The 25,733-nt window shown below is 48.4% G+C and overlaps 1 protein-coding gene and 1 pseudogene across 2 annotated transcripts in view; one reads left to right on the forward strand and one right to left on the reverse strand.

Moving 5' to 3' along the window:
* CHGA (chromogranin A) overlaps positions 1–25,733 on the reverse strand; it is a 37,546-nt gene that overhangs the window by 11,405 nt on the left and 408 nt on the right. For both annotated transcript variants that reach the window (XM_089665630.1, XM_089665629.1), the window contains exons 3-6: positions 15,886–15,932; positions 12,247–12,340; positions 7,867–7,935; positions 3,616–3,714 (exon numbers count right to left, since the gene is read on the reverse strand). In XM_089665630.1, the coding sequence (XP_089521756.1) occupies positions 3,616–3,714; positions 7,867–7,935; positions 12,247–12,340; positions 15,886–15,932 (309 nt within the window). The remainder of the gene's footprint in view (positions 1–3,615; positions 3,715–7,866; positions 7,936–12,246; positions 12,341–15,885; positions 15,933–25,733) is intronic.
* On the forward strand, positions 22,156–25,257 carry LOC149431403 (uncharacterized; annotated as a pseudogene).

Genomic DNA, 25,733 nt, shown 5'->3' on the forward strand with positions numbered 1-25,733 from the left:
CCCCTTCCCCCTTCTCACCATTCCCTTCACCCCCTCTCCTATTCTCTCCATCCCCCAAACCCCCTTCACCTTCTCACCATCCCCCAACCCCCTTCACCTTCTCACCATCCTCTACATCCCCTTCTCCTTCTCACCATCCCCCTGCACCCCCCTCCCCTTCTCACCATCCCCTGCACCCCCTTCCCCTGCACCCCTCCCCTTCTCACCACCTCTGCACCCCTCCCCTTCTCACCACCTCTGCACCCCTCCCCCTTCTCACCATCCCCTGCACCCCCTCCCCCTTCTCACCATCCCCCGAACCCCCTTCCCCTTCTCACCATCCCCCGAACCCCCTTCCCCTTCTCACCATCCCCCGAACCCCCTTCCCCTTCTCACCACCCCCTGCGCCCCCTCCCCTTCTCACCACCTCTGCACCCCTCCCCATTCTCACCATTCCCTGCACCCCCTTCCCCTTTTCACCATCCTCTGCATCCCCTTCCCCTTCTCACCATCCGCCGAACCCCCTTCCCCTTCTCAAATCCCCCGAACCCCCTTCCCGTTCTCACCATCCCCCGAACCCCCTTCCCCTTCTCACCATCCTCTGCATCCCCTTCCCCTTCTCACCATCCCCTGCACCCCCTTCACCTTCTCATCATCCCCTGAACCCCCTTTCCCTTCTCACCATCCCCTGAACCCCCTTTCCCTTCTCACCATCCCCTGAACCCCCTTTCCCTTCTCACCATCCCCTGAACCCCCTTTCCCTTCTCACCATCCTCTGCATCCCCTTCCCCTTCTCACCATCCTCTGCATCCCCTTCCCCTTCTCACCATCCCCTGAACCCCCTTTCCCTTCTCACCATCCCCTGCATCCCCTTCCCCTTCTCACCATCCCCTGCACCCCCTTCCCCTTCTCACCATCCCCTGAACCCCCTTTCCCTTCTCGCCATCCTCTGCATCCCCTTCCCCTTCTCGCCATCCCCTGAACCCCCTTCCCCTTCTCGCCATCCCCTGCACCCCCTTCCCCTTCTCGTATCCCCCGAACCCCCTTCCCCTTCTCGCCATCCCCCGAACCCCCTTCCCCTTCTCGCCATCCTCTGCATCCCCTTCCCCTTCTCGCCATCCCCTGAACCCCCTTCCCCTTCTCGCCATCCTCTGCATCCCCTTCTCGCCATCCCCTGAACCCCCTTCCCCTTCTCACCATCCTCTGCATCCCATTCCCCTTCTCACCATCCCCTGCACCCCCTTCCCCTTCTTACCACCCTCTGCATCCCCTTCCCCTTCTCACCATCCCCTGCATCCCCTTCCCCTTCTCACCATCCTCTGCACCCCCTTCCCCTTCTCACCATCCCCCGAAACCCCTTCCCACCACCCCCTGTGCCCCCTCCCCTTCTCACCACCTCTGCACCCCACCCCCTTCTCACCATCCTCTGCATCCCCTTCCCCTTCTCACCATCCCCCGAACCCCCTTCCCCTTCTCACATCCCCCGAACCCCCTTCCCGTTCTCACCATCCCCCGAACCCCCTTCCCGTTCTCACCATCCCCCGAACCCCCTTCCCGTTCTCACCATCCCCCGAACCCCCTTCCCCTTCTCACCATCCCCCGCACCCCCTTCCCCTTCTCACCATCCTCTGCACCCCCTTCCCCTTCTCACCAGCCTCTGCACTCCCTTCCCCTTCTCGCCATCCCCTGAACCCCCTTCCTCTTCTCGCCATCCTCTGCATCCCCTTCCCCTTCTCACCATCCCCCGAACCCCCTTCTCACCATCCTCTGCATCCCCTTCTCACCATCCCCTGAACCCCCTTCCCCTTCTCACCATCCTCTGCATCCCCTTCTCACCATCCCCTGAACCCCCTTCCCCTTCTCACCATCCCCTGCACCCCCTTCCCCTTCTCACCATCCTCTGCATCCCCTTCTCACCATCCCCTGCACCCCCTTCCCCTTCTCACCACCCTCTGCACCCCCTTCCCCTTCTCACCATCCCCTGCATCCCCTTCTCACCATCCTCTGCACCCCCTTCCCCTTCTCACCATCCCCCGAACCCCCTTCCCACCACCCCCTGTGCCCTTCCCCTTCTCACCACCTCTGCACCCCTCCCCCTTCTCACCATCCCCTGCACCCCCTTCCCCTTCTCGCCATCCCCCGAACCCCCTTCCCCTTCTCGCCATCCCCCAAACCCCCTTCTCCTTCTCGCCATCCCCCGCACCCCCTTCCCCTTCTCGCCATCCCCCGAACCCCCTTCCCCTTCTCGACTTCCCCTGAACCCCCTTCCCCTTCTCACCATCCCCTGCACCATTTCCCCTTCTCACCATGCCCTGCACCCCTTTCCCCTTCTCACCACTCCCTGCCCCCCCTCCCCTTCTCACCACCTCTGCGCCCCCTCCCCCTTCACACCATCCTCTGCGCCCCCTCCCCTTTCTCAGCATTTCCTGCGCCCTCTTCCCTTCTCACCATCCTTTGCGCCCCCTTCCCCTTCTCACCATCCCCTGCACCCCCTCCCCCTTCTCACCATCCTCTGTGCCCCCTTCTCAGCATTCCCTGCGCCCCCTTCCCTTCTCACCATCCCCTGCACCCCCTTCCCCTTCTCGCCATCACCTGAATCCCCTTCCCTTTCTCGCCATTCCCTGCACCCCCCTTCCCTTCTCACCATCCCCTGCACCCCCCTCCCCTTCTCGCCATCCTCTGCATCCCCTAACAATTGCGTGGTCGTGCAATGCTGCAGCCAAATGAAATTTACATCCTTTTTTCCCCACAATCAGAGCTTTCTTTCGGTGGTATTTGATTGCCTGTGCAGTTATTATTTTTTGCGCTATAAACAAAAAAAGACTGACAATTTTGAGAAAAAAAACAATATTTTTGACTTTTTGTCCAATAAAAAAAATTAAAAAATCAAATTTCGTCACAAATTTAAGCCAAAATGTCTCCTGCTCCGTGTCTGTGCTAAAACAAAATCCCAATATGTGTAAATTAATTGGTTTACATGAAAGGTATAGAGTTTACAAATGGCGGGATAGATACTGGAATTTTGTTTTTCATATATACTGGTAATAGCGGTCATCAGCGACTTATTGCGGGACTGCGGCAGCCATTCGGACACTGGGGGGGGGGGACGACTGACTTGGTGTCACTGACATCCCCAGTGACACCAGTACAGTGATTAGTGCTAATAAAAAGCACTGACACTGTACTAATGGCACTGGGCAGGAAGGGGTTAATGCCCTACTCGCCGAGAGGCCGTATATATGCACCAGGTCGTCGGGAAGTGGTTAATAGTCTTTTCCCTCCCTAAGCCTTTGGCTGGAAAGTCAATGGAGAAACAGAAGACTAATAGGGTCACCTCTCTGTCACTCTGCTCTCTACTCCTATCAGCGTGCTTCTTGCACTGCAGCCCTGATATGATTTTATACATTTTTAGCATACTTAATAATTTTATAAAATGTCCCTTTAAGCAGTTTCTATCATTATGATCAGATGGGAGATATCACATTTCAGCTGAACAGGAAAAACCCAGGATCTGCTCATTTCACAGATTGTCACCATCAGCCGCAGTATTAGCAGGGTATCATATAAACGCAGGGTGCAGAACACCAAGGTCACCGGATAAAGGGAGATGGATTTCAGAGTCACAGCGACACAAACCGGAGTCAGGGGCTTTGTCATCCTGCTTCTCGAGGACGCCGGAAAGCTCTTCCTCGTAGCCGCGATTCTTCTTCGCTTTCTGCAGCCTCTCCATGGCCCCTGTGGACAGCAAATGCTATGTAAATGATCAGACTGCGATCACACATGGGTTATGGCCGCAAAAATAAAACACCCCCCCGGCGCGGGGCTAGACCGCCTGTGGTGGTAAATTCCATGGTGGTGTCACTGGAGGGGGCCTGCCGTGTTAAAAGACAATCCTAAATTATGGGGGGGCACCATCCACCTCCTGGGAACACTTCTAAATTCCAGACTCTACCCACCTTCCATGACCATAACGTGGGAGTCTCACTCTAACTGCTGCAGTCTCCATTTTATTTCTTTACATTACAGACAATACAGAAGGAGGTATAAGGTGCACCCTTAACTGTGCAATATATGGGGACCTTATTGTAAGGGGGGACTCTGCTGAGGATCTTAATGTAAGGGGGACTCTTATGGGGACCTTATTGTAAGGGGGACTCTGCTGAGGATCTTAATGTAAGGGGGACTCTTATGGGGACCTTATTGTAAGGGGGGACTCTGCTGAGGATCTTAATGTAAGGGGGACTCTCATGGGGACTTTATCGTTGGGTGGGACTCTGCTGAGGATTTGTAATGTAAGGGGGACTCTTATGGGGACTTAATTGTAAGGGGGACTCTGCTGAGGATCTTAATGTAAGGGGGACTCTGCTGAGGATCTTAATGTAAGGGGGACTCTTATAGGGACTTTATTGTAGGGGGGGGAACTCTGCTGAGGATCTTAATGTAAGGGGGACTCATATAGGGACTTTATTGTAAGGGGGACTCTCCTGAGGATCTTAATTTAAGGGGGACTCTTATGGGGACTTAATTTTAAGGGGGACTCTGCTGAGGATCTTAATGTAAGGGGGACTCTTATAGGGACTTTATTGTAAAGGGGACTCTGCTGAGGATTTTAATGCAAGGGGGACTTTATGGTAGGGGGGGACTCTGCCAAGGATTTTTTCATGCTGCAGATATTTGTACAATCTATGGCATGGCCTTTGAAGTGAAACGTTTGGAGACTCCAATCTCACTCATCGCAGACCTTTACTCTTCTACAATATGTGTCTATGCCCCTCCCACAAAGCGGCGATGAAGGGGTGACTCTGATACAACCGGACTCTGCGATAGTTAGCTTGCTCTGCATTATGGAGAATCCGCCGGCGCAGGGTGGCGCCATCGTGTGGTGAAGGCAATGGTTGCTGCCTCCATGACAGGTGCACTTTATAGCATCACTTGTGGCTTTGTCAGCCAGAAATCTATGGAGGTGCAGAGAGGACACGGGGGGGGGGGGGGGGAGTACCAGGCCGGGAGCAACTGACGCAATGGTCGCTTCCGCCGCCATCGGCTGCTTACGCCGCATCGTGTCTATTATTATCCCTCCCCTGCGTCTCTATGGCGATTGCCGTTGTCTGAGCTGCTGGGATTTGGTCTCAGAGGGAGTAACTAAAGCAGAGCTCCAGGCAAATGTCACCAAAGAAATCCACTTATGCCTTTTGCCGGCCATAGACGGGTCGAAAATCGGCCGATTTTTCGTCCAAAAAAAAATCAGCCAATTTTTGGACCGTTAGTGGGTTAATTGGTTGGCCTTTTTACGGGGTTTTTGCACATTTTTTTTATCGGTCATGGTGGAAAATTTGCGGCCGATTTTGATGATCAGACGATTTTCCCGGCAATGATGGGCAAATCGGAAGGGGAAGAAGAAGAAGAAAGAAGAAGAAGGAAGAAGAAAGAAGAAGAAAAAGAAGAAAGAAGAGGAAGAAGAAGAAGGAAGAGGAAAGAAGAAGAAGAAAGAAGAGGAAGGAAGAAGAAGACGAAAGAAGAAGAAGAAAGAAGAAGAAGTAAGAAGTAGAAGGAAGAAGAAGAAGAAGAAAGAAGAAGAAGGAAGAGGAAAGAAGAAGAAGAAAGAAGAGGAAGGAAGAAGAAGACGAAAGAAGAAGAAGAAAGAAAAAGAAGTAAAAAGTAGAAGGAAGAAGAAGAAAGAAGAAGAAGAAAGAAGAAGAAGTAGAAGGAAGGAGAAGGAAGAAGAAGAAGAAGAGGAAAGATGAAGAAGAAAGAAGAGGAAGGAAGAAGAAGACGAAAGAAGAAAGAAGAAGAAGTAAGAAGTAGAAGAAAGAAGAAGAAGGAAGAGGAAAGAAGAAGAAGAAAGAAGAGGAAGAAAGAAGAAGAGAGAAGAGGAAGGAAGAAGAAGACGAAAGAAGAAGAAGAAAGAAAAATAAGTAAGAAGTAGAAGGAAGAAGAAGAAAGAAGAAGAAGAAAGAAGTAGAAGAAAGAAGAAGAAGAAAGAAGTAGAAGGAAGGAGAAGGAAGAAGAAGAAGAGGAAAGATGAAGAAGAAGAAGGAAGAGGAAAGAAGAAGAAGGAAGAAGAGGAAGGAAGAAGAAAGAAGAAGAAGGAAGAGGAAAGAAGAAGAAGAAAGAAGAGGAAGGAAGAAGCAGAAAGAAGAAGAAGAAGTAAGAAGTAAGAAGTAGAAGGAAGAAGTAGAAAGAAGAAGAAGGAAGCAGAAGAAAGAAGTAGAAGAGGAAGAAGAAAGAAGAAGAAGAAAGAAGAAGAAGTAGAAGGAAGGAGAAGGAAGAAGAAGAAGAAGAGGAAAGATGAAGTAGAAAGAAGAGGAAGGAAGAAGAAGACGAGAGAAGAAAGAAGAAGTAGTAAGAAGTAGAAGGAAGAAGAAGAAAGAAGAAGAAGAAAGAAGAAGAAGGAAGAGGAAAGAAGAAGAAGAAAGAAGAGGAAGGAAGAAGAAGGAAGAGGAAAGAAGAAGAAAGAAGAGGAAGGAAGAAGAAGAAGTAAGAAGTAGAAGGAAGAAGAAGAAAGAAGAGGAAGAAGAAGGAAGAAGAAGAAAGAAGAAAGAAGAAAGAAGAAGAAGTAAAAGGAAGGAGAAGGAAGAAGAAGAAGAAGAGGAAAGATGAAGTAGAAAAGAAGAGGAAGGAAGAAGAAGACGAGAGAAGAAAGAAGAAGTAGTAAGAAGTAGAAGGAAGAAGAAGAAAGAAGAAGAAGAAAGAAGAAGAAGGAAGAGGAAAGAAGAAGAAGAAAGAAGAGGAAGGAAGAAGAAGGAAGAGGAAAGAAGAAGAAAGAAGAGGAAGGAAGAAGAAGAAAGAAGAGGAAGGAAGAAGAAGAAGTAAGAAGTAGAAGGAAGAAGAAGAAAGAAGAAGGAAGAAGAAAGAAGAAAGAAGAAGAAGAAAGAAGGAAGAAGAAGAAAGAAGAAGAAGGAAGAAGAAGAAAGAAGAAGAAGGAAGAAGAAGGAAGAAGAAGACGAAAGAAGAAGGAAGAAGAAGAAGAAGAGGAAAGAAGAAGAAGGAAGAAGAAGACAAAAGAGGAAGAAGTAGAAGGAAGGAGAAGAAGAGGAAAGAAGAAGAAGGAAGCAGAATAAGAAAGAAGAAGAAGAAATAAGAAGAAGAAGAAAAGGGAAGAAGAAGAAGAAAAGGGAAGAAGAAGAAGGAAGAAGAAGAAGAAGAAAGAAGAAGAAGGAAGAAGAAGAAGGAAGAAGAAGGAAGAAGAAGACGAAAGAAGAAGGAAGAAGAAGAAGAAGAGGAAAGAAGAAGAAGGAAGAAGAAGACAAAAGAGGAAGAAGTAGAAGGAAGGAGAAGAAGAGGAAAGAAGAAGAAGGAAGCAGAATAAGAAAGAAGAAGAAGAAATAAGAAGAAGAAGAAAAGGGAAGAAGAAGAAGAAAGAAGAAGAAGAAAAGGGAAGAAGAAGAAGAAGAAAGAAGAAGAAGGAAGAAGAAAAAAGAAGAAGAAGAAGAAAGAGGAAGAAGGAAGAGGAAGACGAAAGAAGAAGAAGGAAGAGAAGAAGGAAGAAGAAAAAGAAGAAGGAAGAAGAAGAGGGAAGAAGAAGGAAGAGGAAGACGAAAGAAGAAGAAGGAAGAGAAGAAGGAAGAAGAAAAAAGAAGAAGGAAGAAGAAGAGGAAAGAAGAAGGAAGAAGAAGACAAAAGAAGAAGAAGGAGAAGGAAGCAGAAGAAGAGGAAAGAAGAATAAGAAAGAAGAAGAAGTAGAAGGAAGGAGAAGGAAGAAGAGGAAGAGGAAAGAAGAAGAAGAAGGAAGAAGAAGAACACTTCCAGTCTACATGCATTTGTTCAGCACTGGTCGCACATTATTGCTTTGGACCCGGTTCCTGATGGTGACAACAGTAGACCACGGCTCTGAAATGCGTGTAGAAGTGGTCGCTGTGTGTGCAGTGCAGGGTTAGGTGTCTTTACCTTGGGAAGCCAGTTCCTGCAGCTCCTTCAGTAGATTCTGGTGCCTGAGGATGGAGATGATCCTTTCATCTGCAATATAGACATCAGAAATACTTTACAGGGTCAACCATACTCAAAGGTAACATTAGTAACAGGGCCCTGGATCAGGGGGGTACCACCCAGATGGGGGGAATCGGGTGTGGCCAGGGAGAATGATGGGTATGGCGGGGGGATTACTGGAACCGATCCCCTGTATGGTTCTCTCTGCAGCAGCTGAAAGTTGGCTTCTTCTCCTCTCCCTCCTGCTGGCAGCTGCTGCAGAGAGAGCCATAGAGGGGATCGGTTCCAGTAATTCCCCCCCCCCCCCTGCCGTACCCATCACTCTCCCTGTGCACCATACATTTCCCCCTGCTGTCCAGGCCCCCCCCTGTTTGCCCCCACCCCCGCAATGCTGCCGGCCTGGCATCCCTCCTCTCCTTTCCACCAGGAGCTGCAGGCATGCAATAGGATTCCTGAGGATGGAGAGTGGGGGAAGGGCCCGGTAAATAGCTCACATTTACCAGCCTCTTTGTTTCCTTAAGAACACAATCAATGAGTGATCGGTACTGATTGCACACTGTGTTCATTCATAAATTGTGTTTTGTGGGGGGGGGGGGGGGTGTCAGGTTGGCTGTATGGGGCTCCGTGGTTTCTAACAGCAGCCTTGATTAAGGATAATATATCAGTTATAGGTGGAGATCCTTCGATCTCCTATGATCTCCCAGTAAATAGGTCACATTTACCAGCCCCTTTGTTTCCTTAATGAACACAATGAGTGATTGGTACTGATCACTCACTGTGGTCATTCATAAATTGTGTTTTGTTTATTTGGGGGGGGGGGGGGGGCTGTCATGTTGGCTGTATGGGGCTCCGTGGTTTCTAACAGCAGCCTTGATTAGTGATAATTTATCAGTTATAGGTGGAGATCCTTCTTCTATCTCGTATGACCTTCCAATAAATAGGTCACATTTACAAGCCCCTTTGTTTCCTAAATGAACACAATGAGTGATCGGTACTGATCACTCACTGTGCTCATTCATAAGTTGTGTTTTGTTTTTTTTTTGGGGGGGGGGGGGCTGTCAGGTTGTCCCTAACAGCAGCCTTGATTAGTGATAATATATCAGTTATAGGTGGAGATCCTTCTTCTATCTCGTATGATCTCCAGAGGTGAGATCTCCCTGATATACAGCAGTTCCCCATGCTGTTCCCCTCCACAATAGAGCCCTTTTTCTGCTACTTGACGGGTCTCACTTCTTCCTCTATTCCTGCAGTTCATCTTTTCTAAAGCAGTCACAGCCTGAGTAGAAAAGCCTGTCCCTGCCAGCATGCTGCAGAGAAGGACCCTTGTTCTCTGTGTGGTAGCAGTGGTCTCTCTGCAGAGGCCCAACATGCGTCCTGATGAGTCAGACCTAGAGCTCTCCAATCAGCAGAGAGCATGAGCTTTACTGATTGCAGAGATATAGTTCTGATTCAGCAATGGGTGTGTTGCAGGGAGACCGCTGCTTCCATACAGAACAGGGGGTCCTACTCTGCAGTGTGCTGGCAGGGACAGGCTTTACTACTCACACTCTGCCTGCTTTCTACATATATCCAGCTGTAATGAACCCTCACTGCTGGGTCAGAAGTAGAGCTCTCCAATCAGCAAAGCTCATGCCTGCTGCTGATTGGGGGGCTACAAGTCTGACTCAGCAGGGGGGGGGGGCACACAGGGACATATTTGCCACGAGGCAAACAAGGCGTTTGCCTTGGGTGGCATTTTTCAAGGGGGCAGCACCGCCGTCCCCCCGGAAGAAGGAACGCTGGTTCTCCTGGGCACCAGGTCTGGATAGTGAATCTCTCTTCTTCTCTCAGGGGGTGGGATTGTGGTGATGTGGGGGGGTCGTAAGTGGGGGGGCTGCAGGGGCGGACTGACCATTTGGAAACTCGGGCACTGCCCGAGGGCCCGGGGTCAGTAGGGGGCCCCATGAGATGCCCCTAGTTCCTTTTTCATAGGCTTTTTTGAGTTTGGGTAAGGACACAGGGGCCCCATGAGTTGTCAGTCCGCCCTTGGGGGGCCCCATGAGTTGTCAGTCCGCCCTTGGGGGTCTGGTGCCCTGCATTGTGATCCCCTCTCCTCCAGTGTGATGAGGCTGCTGGCCAGTCCAGTGCCAGTCTGTGCCTCGCCCTGGCCGCCCTCGGCTTCCTGGAGGTGGCTCTCAGCATCAGTCACTGGTATGAGACGGAAGCCCGGGGACACCAGGACCAGTGCGGGAAGCTGGGGGGAAGAGGAATGATCCGGGATACACATACACCTTGGGCCAGCACCTCCCCTTCTCAGGGGGGGGGGATCACAGACCACCTGGGGAGGAGAGCCGCTGTTCAGAGGAGTGCACCTGCTCTCCAGGGTGGGGGAGGTGCTCACACCGGGAATACCGGAACCGGGAGATCCCCTCCCCCCACCCATACATGGCCATGGACAGCCACTGCACCCACTGCTTCAACTCCACCGTCACTGGGCTCTGGAGGAGATGTCACCAGGAGGGGGGGCAGCAGATTTTTTGTGTTGCCTAGGGCAGCACAAAGTTTAAATACACTCCTGGGGGCATGTAATACCTTTGCAGAGAGACCACTGCTTCCACACCAAGAGAAAAGCTCCTTCTCTGCACCATGCTGGCAGGGACAGGCTTTTATACTCAGGCTGTGGCTGCTTTCTGAAGAAAATCAACTGTATGTCTTTTCTTTAGCTGATTCATACAGGGAGTTCATTTGGGCTTTGCGGGTCCTTTCACACAGAGCGGATCCACTTGATCAGCATGGGATCTCTCCGCTGATCCCCACTGAGCAAGCGGATGACAGGTCTGTGTCCCCCTCCGCTGCTGCAGAGCGGGCACAGAGCAACTCGCTGTCCTCAATGGGCGGTCGGATGAAAATGGACCACCTGTTGATCTCCATCCGTCCGGATCCGACGGACGAAAGGAGAATTGGACCCCCAATTCGTCCCTTTTTTGTGGGTTCGGATCAGATTGGATGTAGGCGGCACATGTCTGTTTACTCCTGCCGCTCCATAGAGGAGAATGGAGATTCCGATCGGATCCACCTGCGAAACGGGCAGGCGGACCCGATCAGAACGTCCGTGTGTAAGAGGTCTAACGTGTCAGATGCCCAATCAGCATTGTGGATAAGGGGGTACCATCAGTCCTCTTGTATGGGACCCAAGATAGCAGAGGGGCCCAGGCAGCTGGGTAAATCGGATGTGAGCAGGGAGAGTGATCAGCATGGCGGGGAACAATTACTGGAACCGATCCCCTGTATAGCTCTCTCTGCAGCAGCTGAAAGCTGCCTTCTTCTCCTCTCCCTCCCACTGGCTTTCAGCTGCTGCAGAGAGCGCCATACAGGGGATCGGTTCCAGTAATTGCCTCCTGCTGCACCCGATGATCACCCTGCCTGTGCACAGGGGCGTATTTACCACAAGGCAAACAAGGCATTTTCCTAGGGTGGCATTTTTTAGGGGGGCAGCACTGCCCCCTGGAAGAAGGGACATATGCGGCATGGGGAACAGATGGGATCCAAGAGAAGCTGAGGGCTGGCTGATGGTGTATGCAGAGCCCAACTGCCATTCTCGTGGATGTCCAGAGCTGTGAAGGTGAGTGTCTCTCTGTCTCCATGGGGGGTGGATTTTAGTGGAAGGCTCTCTCGGGTGGGAGGGGGGGATGGGGCAGGGGTGTTGTTGGTCACTGTCAGGCTCTTTCCCCGGGGGGGAGGGAGATTGGGGGGTCCCAGTGTTGGTCGGTGTCAGGCTCTCTCCCTGCACCAGATTTTTGTGTTGCCTAGGGCAGCAAAAAACCTAAATACACCACAGCCTGTGCACTATACATTTCCCCCTGCTGGCCAGGACCCCCTGTGTGCTCCTACCCCTCCACAGTGCCGGCTTCCCCCCTCTCCTTCCCACCGGCAGCTGCAAGCACACAACAGGATCCTTATGGATGGAGAGCGGGGGGAAGGGTCCAGGGGGAAAATGTCACATTTACCAGCCCCTTCCTTTCCTGAATGAACACAATGAGTGATCGGTACCAAACACTCATTGTGTTCATTCATAAATGTGGGGGGGGGGGGGGGCTGTCAGGTTGGGTATATGGGGCCTCATGGTTTCTAACAGCAGCCCTGTACCCAACTACATTGTGTCCTAATGGTAGAAAATAAAGCTGCTACTGTGCCACACTATATGCAGGCGATATATAAATACGGGAAATGGATCATATAAGTCATCATCCTCATTAGTGAGACCTCCCTGCTGCTGATGCATGCTCTGAGATGGAAGGACACCATTGTATATGTATTGCGCTCATGCGCCTCCTTGTCTCTCTGGATTTCTGCTGCTCTCACCTCCTCGGAGTGTCTCCAGGCAGTCCTGAGTGATGGGGACGGGGTTGGGTTTGGACAGCGTGTCAGAAATCACTTCAACGATGCATTTCATCACCTGCCGGGAGGAAACGGAGGAGAATGAATAGCTGGAATCATCGCATGAGAGACCTGATGGCTAAAGAGAACCTGTCACAAAGCAAGGCACCTGTTCCAGAAGCCTCTGATGGAAGTAGCCATTCCCTGACATACAGGGGAACAGGGGCGGACTGACCATTTGGGCACTCAGGCACTGCCCGAGGGCCCGGGGTCAGTAGGGAGTCCCATGAGATGCCCCTAGTACCTTTCATATGCTTTTTTTGGGTGTGGTTTGAGTGTGGATGAGGACACAGGGGCCCCATGATAATGATAACTCTCTCCATCACATAAACATGTATGCTCTGGAATGTTCATGAATAACTGTCAGGAAAAACTGGAATTAGGCACCATTCAGGATCACCAATGGAAGCTGCAGATTAAGCAATACTAATATTGATCTTTGAAATATTAGGGACCCCTTTGGGGCTTATTCACACCATTTTGTCGCATCACTTTGAGCAATTATTGCACACTTTACAGCAATGAATGTTACATTGGTGCGTTGTGTGTTGAAACTCATTTAATTGGCATCCCAAGGCATCTTGCTGATGGATGTGCGTTGCAGCAAAGTGCAACATGTGGCAACAAACTAACATGTGTTGTTGTGTTCTGTAAAAAAAAAATGGGGCATGCACTATTGTTTGGTGGCACCACCAATGTGCATGTTAATTAGTCAGGGAATTGCCGCAAAATGCAATGCTTGTCAGAAGGGAAGGAGCTTTGGGGTGCCATTTATTTGAATAGAACCCCAACACACCTTGCCAAGAGACAGCACAGTGCAGTGCACATGAATGGGCGGCATTACACGCATTGACGCACTTCAGAAATTTAAATGGGCCCGTTATATGAGATTTTATCAATTACATCTACTTTAATAGATGTGTTCTATTTTACTCAGTAATGGCCTGAAATTAGCAATGACAATATGTAGAGGATAGCAGCCTCCACCAATCACATGTCAGGATACCAATTGCAGGTCAGTGACAACTTCTGATTGGTTGCTCTGGGTTCATTTACATATATAAAAATATAATAATAAATATATATATATATATATATATATATATATATATATATATATAGCATATCCTAGTATGTCCTGTATATAATAATTTTTATAAATATATATGTATACACACAGGATATAATAATGTTTGTGTATATATATATATAACCTGTACATATAGATAATATATCCTGTATATCCTGTATATAAATTTTTTTATAAATATATATATATATACACAGGATATAACATGTGTATATGTATATATATCCTGTATATATTAATTTTAACAGGATATAATAATTTGTGTATATATAAATATATATATCCTGTATAATATATATATATATATATATCCTGTACATAATATATATCCTGTATAATATATATATATATATATATATATATCCTGTACATAATATATATCCTGTATAATATATATATATATATATCCTGTACATAATATATATCCTGTATATATATATAGATATATATATCTATCTATATATATAGATAGTATATCCCGTATATAATAATTTTATATATATATATATATACATATACATGCATACACACAGGATATAATATGTGTGTATATGTACATATATATATATATATATATATATATGTATGTATGTATCCTGTATATAATAGGCCTACAAGCCTTGCAGATATTTCCATGCTCCTCTAATGAGGCAACAGTACCAGGATTGGTCCCAGAGGGGACGGCCCCGGGGCCCGCAGCCAGCTGATCCCACTTCTGGAACCCCAGAGAGGGACTACAACACTTCATCTTCATTGTTGGGTAAAATCATCCTTTGATCACCGCCGTGGGTTTTATATTAAGCGGAAACTTTGAATCCATGGAACGGTGTCAAAGCCCGGTGAATAATTAAGTGTGGAAGTCTATGAATGATTTAAATCCCGCCTGTGACCCACATTTATCAAAGACAAAGCCGGGCTTTAAATATCCCGTCTTTGTAGGTCAGGTTAGGGAGTGAGCTCTCCACTGTGAACAGAAAAATGACTGCCGTGCTCCTTGCATCTGCTTTGTTCAATGACTTCAGCCCCAAAGTCATGACTTGTATACAGCACACGCCTTCAGTGAAGTGTACAGCTGCATGTGCAAAAGGAAATGTGCCATGAAAAGGAGAAGACGCCGGGGTATTTTCTGATGCTACATGAAGGACGGCACAGGGCTTGCTCATGCTGACAGTAAGCTAACCTCAGGAGGGCGTTACTGTGTATGCATATGCGGCCTCCCTAAGAACACCCACTCCTCCAGACTGACATCCACCCAGCAAGGCATTTTGATGTTTGCATAACTCCTCCCTAGACCCAGCCCAGTGTTGCCATTATAGCTGAGGGCTATTGATAGGAGTACCAAGGCAGAGTGTAGTGATATTTTCAGGAAGCTATGTACAGCCCCTCCCACTAGAAGCATAGAGAAGCATAGAGACCCAGTGATGACATCACTGGCTCTAATATAAGTTACATAATAAAAATGGATTTCAAAAAGGTTTTTGAAACCTTCAGCTTCAAAACGTAACTATAACCTGGACCCCCTATTCATATCCCCCTTATTTATTCCTTCAATGCATTCTCTTTAATCTTCATACATTCTATATAGATAAATCGATAAAACGTCTCTCATTTGCTTTTTTCTGGTCTGTTAAATTTTACCAAAGAAAGAGTTTTGTTTGTAAGCGGAAGACAACCCCCTGTGGATCCTGCCAAAAATCTGGCGAGCTGATAACTTCCTGTGCTGTCTGGCTGTACTGCCTTGTTATCAGTTACATTGTTCCCGGGGCTCTTCGAGGAGTTCAGAAAACCTGCTCTATGTTATGGAGATGAGGGTGGGGCGGGAGGTCTGTAGTCCTGGCCCAGGGTTCTAATCCTTCCACTTTCAGGTTAAACAATTCATCCGGGCCAAGCTGGCCCAAACAAACTAATCCTTCCACATTCAGGTTAAACAATTCATCCGGGCCAAGCTGGCCCAAACAAACTAATCCTTCCACATTCAGGTTATACAATTCATCCGGGCCAAGCTGGCCCAAACAAACTAATCCTTCCACATTCAGGTTAAACAATTCATCCGGGCCAAGCTGGCCCAAACAAACTAATCCTTCCACATTCAGGTTATACAATTCATCCGGGCCAAGCTGGCCCAAACAAACTAATCCTTCCACATTCAGGTTATACAATTCATCCGGGCCAAGCTGGCCCAAACAAACTAATCCTTCCATATTCAGGTTAAACAATTCATCCGGGCCAAGCTGGCCCAAACAAACTAATCCTTCCACATTCAGGTTATACAATTCATCCGGGCCAAGCTGGCCCAAACAAACTAATCCTTCCATATTCAGGTTAAACAATTCATCCGGGCCAAGCTGGCCCAAACAAACTTTTTCATCCTTTGACTTTGTGTATATTTTACATACATTACACACACTGAATGTCCACAAAGAGTCCGGCATGAATAAGTAGATCTCAATCCCTGCATCAAATGACTGTCTTACCTTGGTGTCATCTTCACCTTCCAGACTGGACACAGGAAGGGACAAAACTAAAAAGAAGAATATTGAATAATCAGAAGATTGGAATTAACCCAATTCATCTTATGGCACAAAATAAACATAGATCATCTAATAATATTCCCAGATTCCTGGTGTCACCCGAAGTCTTCGGCTATACTGAATTCCACTTTCAATTCATGTGACTTCACTTGAATTCACACGATTTCAAAGTCGGATGTGAGTCTGATTTCAGGTGCGACTTGGAAGACATCTGTGCAACTTCATGCGCGAATGTCTAGGCAAGTCACGTCCGAACTTTCAAAAAGTAGTGCTTGAAGAACTTTCCAAATCGGTGTGACTCCGACCGTGCACAGCTGACAGGGGAGAGACCTGTGTGTAAACAACACAGATCTCTCCCCTGTCAGCAAGGACATGCTGCTTTGTATCTCTCTAGTAAAACAGCACACAGTTAACCCCTTGATCGCCCCAGATTTTAACCCCTTCCTGACCAGTGCCATTAGTACAGTGAAGGGGCAGAATGGCCATTTGGAAACTTGGGCACTGCCTGAGGGCCCGGGGTCAGTGGGGGGCCCCATGAGATGCCCCTGGTACCTTTTTCATAGGCTTTTTTGAGTTTGGGCCAGGACACAGGGGCCCTATGATCCCCTATTGCCCGGGGGCCCCATGAGTTGTCAGTCCGCCCCTGGTACAGTGCCAGTGCTTTTTATTAGCACTGATCACTGTAATAGTGTCACTGGGGATGTCAGTGGCAGTTAGTCAGTCCCCCCCCCCCCGTGTCAGAAAGTCCTGCTATAAGTCGCTGGTTGCCGCCATTACTAGTATAAAAATAAATTCCAGTAGATATACAGTATATATATATTTGTAGACGCTATAACTTTCATGTAAACCAATTCATTTGCACGTATTGGGATTTTATTTTTTTAACAAAGACGCGGAGCAGAATACATTTTGGCCGAAATTTATGACGAAATTTGATTTTTTTATTTTTTGTTACTGGACATGTTGAATCGTAAAAAGTAAAAAATATTGTTTTTTTCTCAAAATTGTCGGTCTTTTTTTTGTTTATAGCGCAAAAAATAAAAAATGCAGAGGTGACAAAATACCACCGAAAGAAAGGTCTATTTGTGGGGAAAAAAGGACGTAAATTTCATTTGGGTGCAGCGTTGCATGACCGCGCAATTGTCAGTTAAAGTAACGCAGCACTGTATCATAAAAATTGGCCTGGTCAGGAATGGGGGGGGGGGGGGGGGAATCCTCTGGAGGGCGTGTCGTGATGACTTATCAGCGGACGAATGTAAACAAAAACAAAATGATGAAAAAATAGTATTCACTAATTACATTGTATCTTCATTCCTATATAGAAGTATCTGGTGTAGCGAATCGTTACAATGTTGCTTTTCATCACAGAAGATCTTAAAGTGGCATTACCAATTCCTAAATGTGGTGGCTGCATTGGTTTTCTTTTTTTCTTTCACCTCTTGAGTAGCAGCCTATCATGGCCTTCCATTATCAGGCAATTGTTTTCATTTTCAACACAGTGATTATTTGACCAATAATTACTCCGTCACACAGCACTGTATTCAAATCATTTTTTGAGAGAGAGAGAGACAGAGCTTGCGTGCCCCCCCCTTCCTCCCATCCATATACCAGGTCCTTCAGGTCTGCTATGGATTTTAAGGAAAACCTCTCACGGCAAAATAAAAAAAAAACAAATAAATTCTCTTTAAAATGTCATATATGTATATAAATGTGTGAAAATTTAATAAAATGTTGATTACAAAAAAAAACAAAAAAAGAAAACCCTTATGCAGGCCATAGACAGTTCGTTTATCGGCCAAATTTTCATCCAAAAGAATAATCGGCCAATATTCCCACCATTAGTGGGGCAATGTCATCGTTCCTCCTCATTTCTTTTATCGGTCATGCTGCAAAATTTACAAAAAATGGCTGATTTTGGCCTGGTGGCAACAGAATGACCGATGTTTCATTTTTTTCGGCCGAAAATTCGGCCGATAAACGAACCGTCTATGGCCTGCATTAGGCCTGGTATAGATTTTGCGGGAACCTCACTGCAACATTTTTTAAAAGTGGTTTGGGGGTCCCCCCAAAATACATACCAGATCTAATGCAGGCCATAGACGGGTCGAAAATTGGCCAAAAAAACGATTTTCGCACCGTTAATGGGTTAATTGGTCGGCCGTTTTTCGGGGTTTTGGCACATTTTTTTTATCAGTAAAGTTGGAAAAAAATTGGCCGATCGGGATTGTGTTCCCGGCAATGATGGGCAAATCGGCCAATCGTTTTACCGATAAAAAATCTACGCATGAGCCGAGACCTGAAAGAAGAAGAAAAGAAGAAAAAGAAGAAGAAGAAGAAGAAGAAGAAGAAAAAAGAAGAAAAAGAAGAATTCCAGTCCGCTATTATAGTTGACATGGAAAAGTCTTGCGGTTGCAACAATGTATCCATTTGTATCCGAATAAAAACATCTGTATCCGAAATGGATACAAATAGATACATTGTTGCAACCGCAATACTTTTTCATGTCAAATATAATAGCGCAGCTCTCTGCAGGGACAGAAGTAAATACTTCGCTATTATATTTGCCAGCTGTAGACGGGACGAAAATCGGCCGATTTTTTTTACCATTGGTGGTTACGTCGGCCTATTGAACGACCGATTTTTCATTTTTATTTTTTTTTTAGAACGCCCAGTTTTCAACCCGTCTATGACTTGCAAAAGGGTCTAGTATGGATTTGGGGGGAACCCCACACCATTTTTTTTTTATTTTGGCATGAGGATTCCCCTTAAAATCCATACCAGACCTGAAGGGCCTGGTATGGAATGAGGGGGGGAGGGACCCCCACGCTGCATCTGAAAAAATCGCATCTAAATATTGCATTTTTTTTAAATGTTATGTTCCTTTTGTGAATAGGACTGTGGATTGAATTTAAATCCCCCATTCCAGTGAAATTCCCCTCCCCCAATCCCCCCTCCTAGCACAAATCTCCCCCCAAACGTCACCCCCTCCTCATAGCACAAATCCTCTAACCCCCAAATTTCCCTTCTCAGCACAAATCCTCTCCCCTCAATCCAAATCCCCCGTTCCAGCAAAATTCCCCTCCCCAATCCCCCCTCCTAGCACAAATCTCCCCCAAACTTTCTCCCCCTCCTCATAGCACAAATCCTCTAACCTCCAAATTTCCCCTCTGAGCACAAATCCTCTCCCCCCACTCCGAATCCCCCGTTCCAGCACAAGTTCCCCTCTCCCAATTTGCCTACCAGCACAAATCTCCCCCCCTAAATTTCACCCCCGAGCACAAATACCCCCCTCCAAATAATCCATACTAACCCTACTGCTCCCCCCCCCCCAAAAAAAATGTCTCCTCCTAGCACAAAATCACTTGCTTCCTACCATATCACCTTTTCTAGCGCAACCCCCCCAAATCCCCCCTCCTAGAACAAATCACCTTCCCCCTCCCAACACATATCCCCCCAAATCACCACTCCTAACACACCTCCCTCAATTTCCCTCCTAGAACAATTCTTACCTCCTGCTGCCCCCCCCCCCCGATTCCCCCTCCCATCACAAATCTTTGCCCCCCCCCCATCCCCTCCTCCAGCTCAAATCCTCTCTCTCCTCATATGCCCCAAGAACAAATCCCCCCCCACCAAAAAAAAAAATTTCCTCCTCATAGCACAAATCCTCTAACCTCCAAATTTCCCCTCTGAGCACAAATCCTCTCCCCCCACTCCAAATCCCCCGTTCCAGCACAAGTTCCCCTCTCCTAATCCCCCTCCTAGCACAAATCCCCCCCAAATGCCCCCCCGAGCACAAATACCCCCCTCCAAATAATCCGTACCAGCCCTACTACTCCCCCCCCCAAAAAAGAATTCCCCTCCTAGCACAAAACCACTCACCCCCTACCATATCACCTTTTCTAGCGCACCCCCCCCCAAATCCCCCCTCCTAGAACAAATCACCTTCCCCCTCCCAATACCTATCCCCCCAAATCACCACTCCTAACACACCTCCATCAATTTCCCTCCTAGAACCTCCTGCTGCCCCCCCAGATTCCCCCCCTCCTCCAGCTCAAATCCTCTCTCTCCTCATATGCTCCAAGAACAAATCCCCCACCCCCCGAAAAAAAATTCTTCTCATAGCACACATCCTCTAACCTCCAAATTTCCGCTATGAGCACAAATCCTCTCCCCCCACTCCAAATCCCCCGTTTCAGCACAAGTTCCCCTCTCCCAATCCCCCTCCTAGCACAGATCTCCCCCCCTAAATCCCCCCCCAAGCACAAATACCCCCCTGCAAATAATCTGTACTAGCCCTACTCTTCCCCCCCAAAAACCACTCACCCCCTACCATATCATATTTTCTAACACAAACCCCCCAAATCCCCCCTCCTAGAACAAATCATCTTCATCCTCCCTAAATTTGCATGTGTCTGCATGTGACCTGTTTGTTAACCCCTCCATGCCCCCTCTTCCCCTGCGCGTGCCATCTCCATGCTGTCTGCATGGGACCTGTTTATTAACCCTTCCATGCCCCCTCTTCCCCTGCGCGTGCCATCTCCATGCTGTCTGCATGTGACCTGTTTGTTAACCCTCCCATGCCCCCTCTTCCCCTGCGCGTGCCATCTCCATGCTGCCTACATGGGACCTGTTTGTTAACCCTTCCATGCCCCCTCTTCCCCTGCACATACCATCCGCATGCTGTCTGCATGTGACCTGTTTGTTAACCCTTCCATGCCCCCTCTTCCCCTGCACATATTAACCCTTCCATGCCCCCTCTTCCCCTGCACATACCATCTCCATGCTGTCTGCATGTGACCTGTTTATTAACCCTTCCATGCCCCCTCTTCCCCTGCACATACCATCTCCATGCTGTCTGCATGTGACCTGTTTATTAACCCTTCCATGCCCCCTCTTCCCCTGCACATATTAACCCTTCCATGCCCCCTCTTCCCTTACACATACCATCTCCATGCTGTCTGCATGTGACTTGTTTATTAACCCTTTCACATCCCTTCTGCGGCTCATTTGCGACCAGTAACATTAACCCCCCTCCTCCTTCCTCTATGTATGACCCGTACATTAATGTATCTGGTGCTTCTTTAACAAGCTCTGTGTTTAACCCCCTCAATACTGGCATATTTCTTCATTTCCAAAAAATTGGCAAAGAAATTAGTTCACCTTCATGAAAAAGGATCATATGGGGGGGATTGTACTATTCTGGTGTTTTATTTTAACAGCAAGTAAGGGAAACTTTTGGTCTTTTATAGTAAAAAAATTTAAATCCCAGCAAATATTACATATCACCAATCTTAAAAAGAAAAATTATTTGTGTACAGTGCTGTGTGACAGAGTAATTGTTGGTCAAATGATCACAGTGTCAAAAATTTAAAAAAAAATGCCTGATAATAAAAGGGTATAATAGGCAGGTACTCAAGAGGTTAAAGGGAAAAAAAGCCTAAAAAGAAAACCAATGCAGCCACCACATTGAAGAATTGGTAATGCCACTTTAAGAACTACTGTGATGAAAAGCAACATTGTACCAATAATACACACCAGATACTTCAATATTGGAATGATACAATTAGTGACTACTATTTATAAGACTCCCTTTCCTGGCCTCCAGCCCATCACTAAGGTGTAGTTAAGCTTCAGATGAGTTAAATGGAAGACATGACTTGAGAATGATTCCTCCTCCCGGGTTCTGTGCTGCTTCATTGATCCGTCCAGCCATCCCCCTCCATTCCCAAAGGTGACCTTGCCAATTTATTTCCATTGGTGTCACTATCTAAAGAACTCTTAAGAGGCCGGAGACTGTTTATATACAGTATTAGATTCCATACTGATAATTGCATCCAGGATGGTGTCACTGAGCCTCCTGCACCCCCTCCATGGGAGTACCCACATCTTTTAATCACAATGCCTTCTGATGTACTAATTATCTCTGTCTTTATGTACACCAGTTTAAAAACAGGTATAAAAAAATAATCTGTCTCCCTTCAGGTCCCATGTCTGTTGCAGGAGATAACACTAGAGAACGGCCATGACACCGAATGATTGTTCTGGAAGCTAGAATGTTCCTTTGATCACATACATCACTGCTATCATTATCATACATAGGACACACAAGAGAAGTGATAGACCTGGAGATGCCCCAAATTCAGAGATGATGGGAAAAAAATGACCTTGTGCCCCCTGATGATGGGGTCCTAATGTTGGAATGTGTGTCCCTATGCCATTGGGCAGTGATGGAGGTCCTGATGGTGGGATGTGTGTCCCTTAGAAGTGATGGGGTCCTAATGTTGGGATGTGGGTCCTTTAGAAGTGATGGGGTCCTGATGGTGGGATGTGTGTCCCTATGCCACTGGGCAGTGATGGGGGTCCTGATGGTCGGATGTGTGTCCCTTAGAAGTGATGGGGCCCTGATGTTGGGATGTGAGTCCCCTGGCAGTGATGGGATCCTGATGGTGGGATGTGTGTCCCTATGCCACTGGGCAGTGATGGGGGTCATGATGGTGGGATGTGTGTCCCTTAGAAGTGATGGGGCCCTGATGGTGAGATGTCTGTCCCCTGCCACTGGGCACTAACGTGCTTTATGCAAAGATATATATCCTTGGTGTGTGATGGGCCTCCTGATGCTGGGATGTGTGTCCTGTGGAAGTTATGGGGTTTTGATACTGGTATGTGTGTCCCCTGGCAGTAATGGGGGTTCTGATGCTGGGATGTGTGTCCCCTGGCAGTAATGGGGGTTCTGATGCTGGGATGTGTGTCCCCTGGCAGTAATGGGGGTTCTGATGCTGGGATGTGTGTCCCCTGGCAGTAATGGGGTTTTGATGCTGGGATGTGTCTCCCCTGGCAGTAATGGGGGTTCTGATGCTGGGATGTGTGTCCCCTGGCAGTAATGGGGGTTCTGATGCTGGGATGTGTGTCCCCTGGCAGTAATGGGGTTTTGATGCTGGGATGTGTGTCCTGTGGAAGTTATGGGGTTTTGATACTGGTATGTGTGTCCCCTGGCAGTAATGGGGGTTCTGATGCTGGGATGTGTGTCCCCTGGCAGTAATGGGGGTTCTGATGCTGGGATGTGTGTCCCCTGGCAGTAATGGGGGTTCTGATGCTGGGATGTGTGTCCCCTGGCAGTAATGGGGTTTTGATGCTGGGATGTGTGTCCCCTGGCAGTAATGGGGGTTCTGATGCTGGGATGTGTGTCCCCTGGCAGTAATGGGGGTTCTGATGCTGGGATGTGTGTCCCCTGGCAGTAATGGGGGTTCTGATGCTGGGATGTGTGTCCCCTGGCAATAATGGGGGTTCTGATGCTGGGATGTGTGTCCCCTGGCAGTAATGGGGGTTCTGATGTTGGGATGTGTCCCCTGGAAGTAATGGGGGTTCTGATGCTGAAATGTGTGTCTCCTGGCAGTAATGGGGGTTTTGATGCTGGGATGTGTGTCCCCTGGCAGTAATGGGGGTTCTGATGCTGGGATGTTTGTCCCCTGGCAGTAATGGGGGTTCTGATGCTGGGATGTTTGTCTCCTGGCAGTAATGGGGGTTCTGATGCTGGGATGTGTGTCCCCTGGCAGTAATGGGGGTTCTGATGCTGGGATGTGTGTCCCCTGGCAGTAATGGGGGTTCTGATGCTGGGATGTGTGTCCCCTGGCAGTAATGGGGGTTCTGATGCTGGGATGTGTCCCCTGGCAGTAATGGGGGTTCTGATGCTGGGATGTGTGTCTCCTGGCAGTAATGGGGGTTCTGATGCTGGGATGTGTGTCCCCTGGCAGTAATGGGGGTTCTGATGCTGGGATGTGTGTCCCCTGGCAGTAATGGGGGTTCTGATGCTGGGATGTGTCCCCTGGCAATAATGGGGGTTCTGATGCTGGGATGTGTCCCCTGGCAGTAATGGGGGTTCTGATGCTGGGATCTGTGTCCCCTGTCAGTAAAGGGGTTCTGATGCTGGGATGTTTGTCCCCTAGCAGTAATGGGGGTTCTGATGCTGGGATGTTTGTCCCCTGGCAGTAATGGGGGTTCTGATGCTGGGATGTGTGTCCACTGGCAGTAATGGGGGTTCTGATGCTGGGATGTGTGTCCACTGGCAGTAATGGGGGTTCTGATGCTGGGATGTGTGTCCCCTGGCAGTGAATGGGATCCTGATGCTGGGATGTGTGGCTCCTGGCATTGATAGGGTTCTAATGTTAGGATGTGTGTCCCCTAACAGGGAGTGATTGGGGTCTTGACGCATATGATAGTGGGACGTGTGTCCCCTGGCAGTGATGGGGTCCTGATGTTGGTATGTGTGTCATTTGCAAAGTTGAGTGAGCTAGGTTGTGTTGCTGTTATGTGTGTTCCTTGGATGTGATGGGGTCCTGATGCTGGGAAGTTTGTCCCCTAGCAAATATGGGTGTCCCATGGCAGTAATTGGGGTCCTAATGATTGGATGTGTATCCCATGGCAGTGATGGGGTCCTGATAGTGGGATGTGTGTCCCCTGTCAATTATTAGGGTCTTTTTGCTGAGATGTGTATATCTGGGTAGTGAAGGGGGCCCCGATGCTGACATATGTGTCCTCTGGCATGGGCAATGAGGAAGGTTGTAATGCAAGGATGTGTGTCACCTGGTATTGATGGAGTCCTGTTGCTTGGATGTGTGTCCCATGGCAGTGATGTGGGTCCTAATGCTGGAATGTGTGTCTCTGGGTAGTGATGGAGGTCCTGATGCTGGGATATTTGTGCCCTGGAAATAATGGGGTCCCAGTGGTGGGACTGGCAGTGATGGGGGTTCTGATGCTGGAATGAGTGTCTCATGGCAGTGATAGGGTTCCTAATGCTGGGATATGAATTCCCTGGCAGTGAAGGGGTCCTGATAGTGGAATGTGTGTCCCCTGGCAGTGATGGGGTCCTAATGCTGGGATGTGTGTCCTCTGGCAGTGATGGGGTCCTGACAGTGGGATGTGTGTCCCCTGTGAAGGGGTCCTGATAGTGGGATGTGTGTCCCCTGGCAGTGATGGGGTCCTGATAGTGGGATATGTGTCCCCTTTCAGTGAAGGGGTCCTGATGGTGGGACGTGTGTCCCCTGGCAGTGATGGGGTCCGGATAGTGGCACGTGTGTCCCCTGGCAGTGAAGGGGTCCTGATAGTGGGGTGTGTGTTCCCTGGCAGTGAAGGGGTCCTGATAGTGGGACGTGTGTCCCCTGGCAGTGATGGGGTCCTGATAGTGGGATGTGTGTCCCCTGGCAGTGATGGGGTCCTGATGCTGGGATGTGTCTCCTGGCAGTAATGGGGGTTTTGATGCTGGGATGTGTGTCCCCTGGCAGTGATGGGGTCCTGAGAGTGGGATGTGTGTCCCCTGGCAGTGATGGGGGTTCTAATGCTGGGACTTGTGTTCCATGGCAGTGATGGGGTCCAGATAGCAGGACATGTGTCCCCTGGCAGTGATGGGGTCCTGATAGTGGGATGTGTGTCCCCTGGCAGTGATGGGGTCCTGATAGTGGGATGTGTGTCCCCTGGCACTGATGGGGGTTCTAATACTGGGACCTGTGTTCCATGGCAGTGATGGGGTCCTAATGCTGGGACGTGTGTTCCATGGCAGTGAAGGGGTCCCAATGCCGGTATACAGGAAGGCGCCCAGTAAAAGGTGACCTTGTACAATGCTTGTAGTTTGAGCCTCAGAATTGGCTCCCTGCGCAGACTTCCACCCAAACCCCCTTGTAAAGTCCTGATGTAATCCTATTTAGCCTTGTCTGCCGCAGGTCATCCCAAGGAGGTGCTGAAGCTGCATTACCATCCCCAGCCGCTGTCCTTGGTGCTGGAAGGACAGAGACTGCAGA

Source organism: Staurois parvus, unplaced genomic scaffold (assembly GCF_062004578.1).
Source record: "Staurois parvus isolate SC_StPar_1 unplaced genomic scaffold, SC_StPar_1.0 ptg002279l, whole genome shotgun sequence".
In the NCBI taxonomy this organism is placed as follows: domain Eukaryota; kingdom Metazoa; phylum Chordata; class Amphibia; order Anura; family Ranidae; genus Staurois; species Staurois parvus.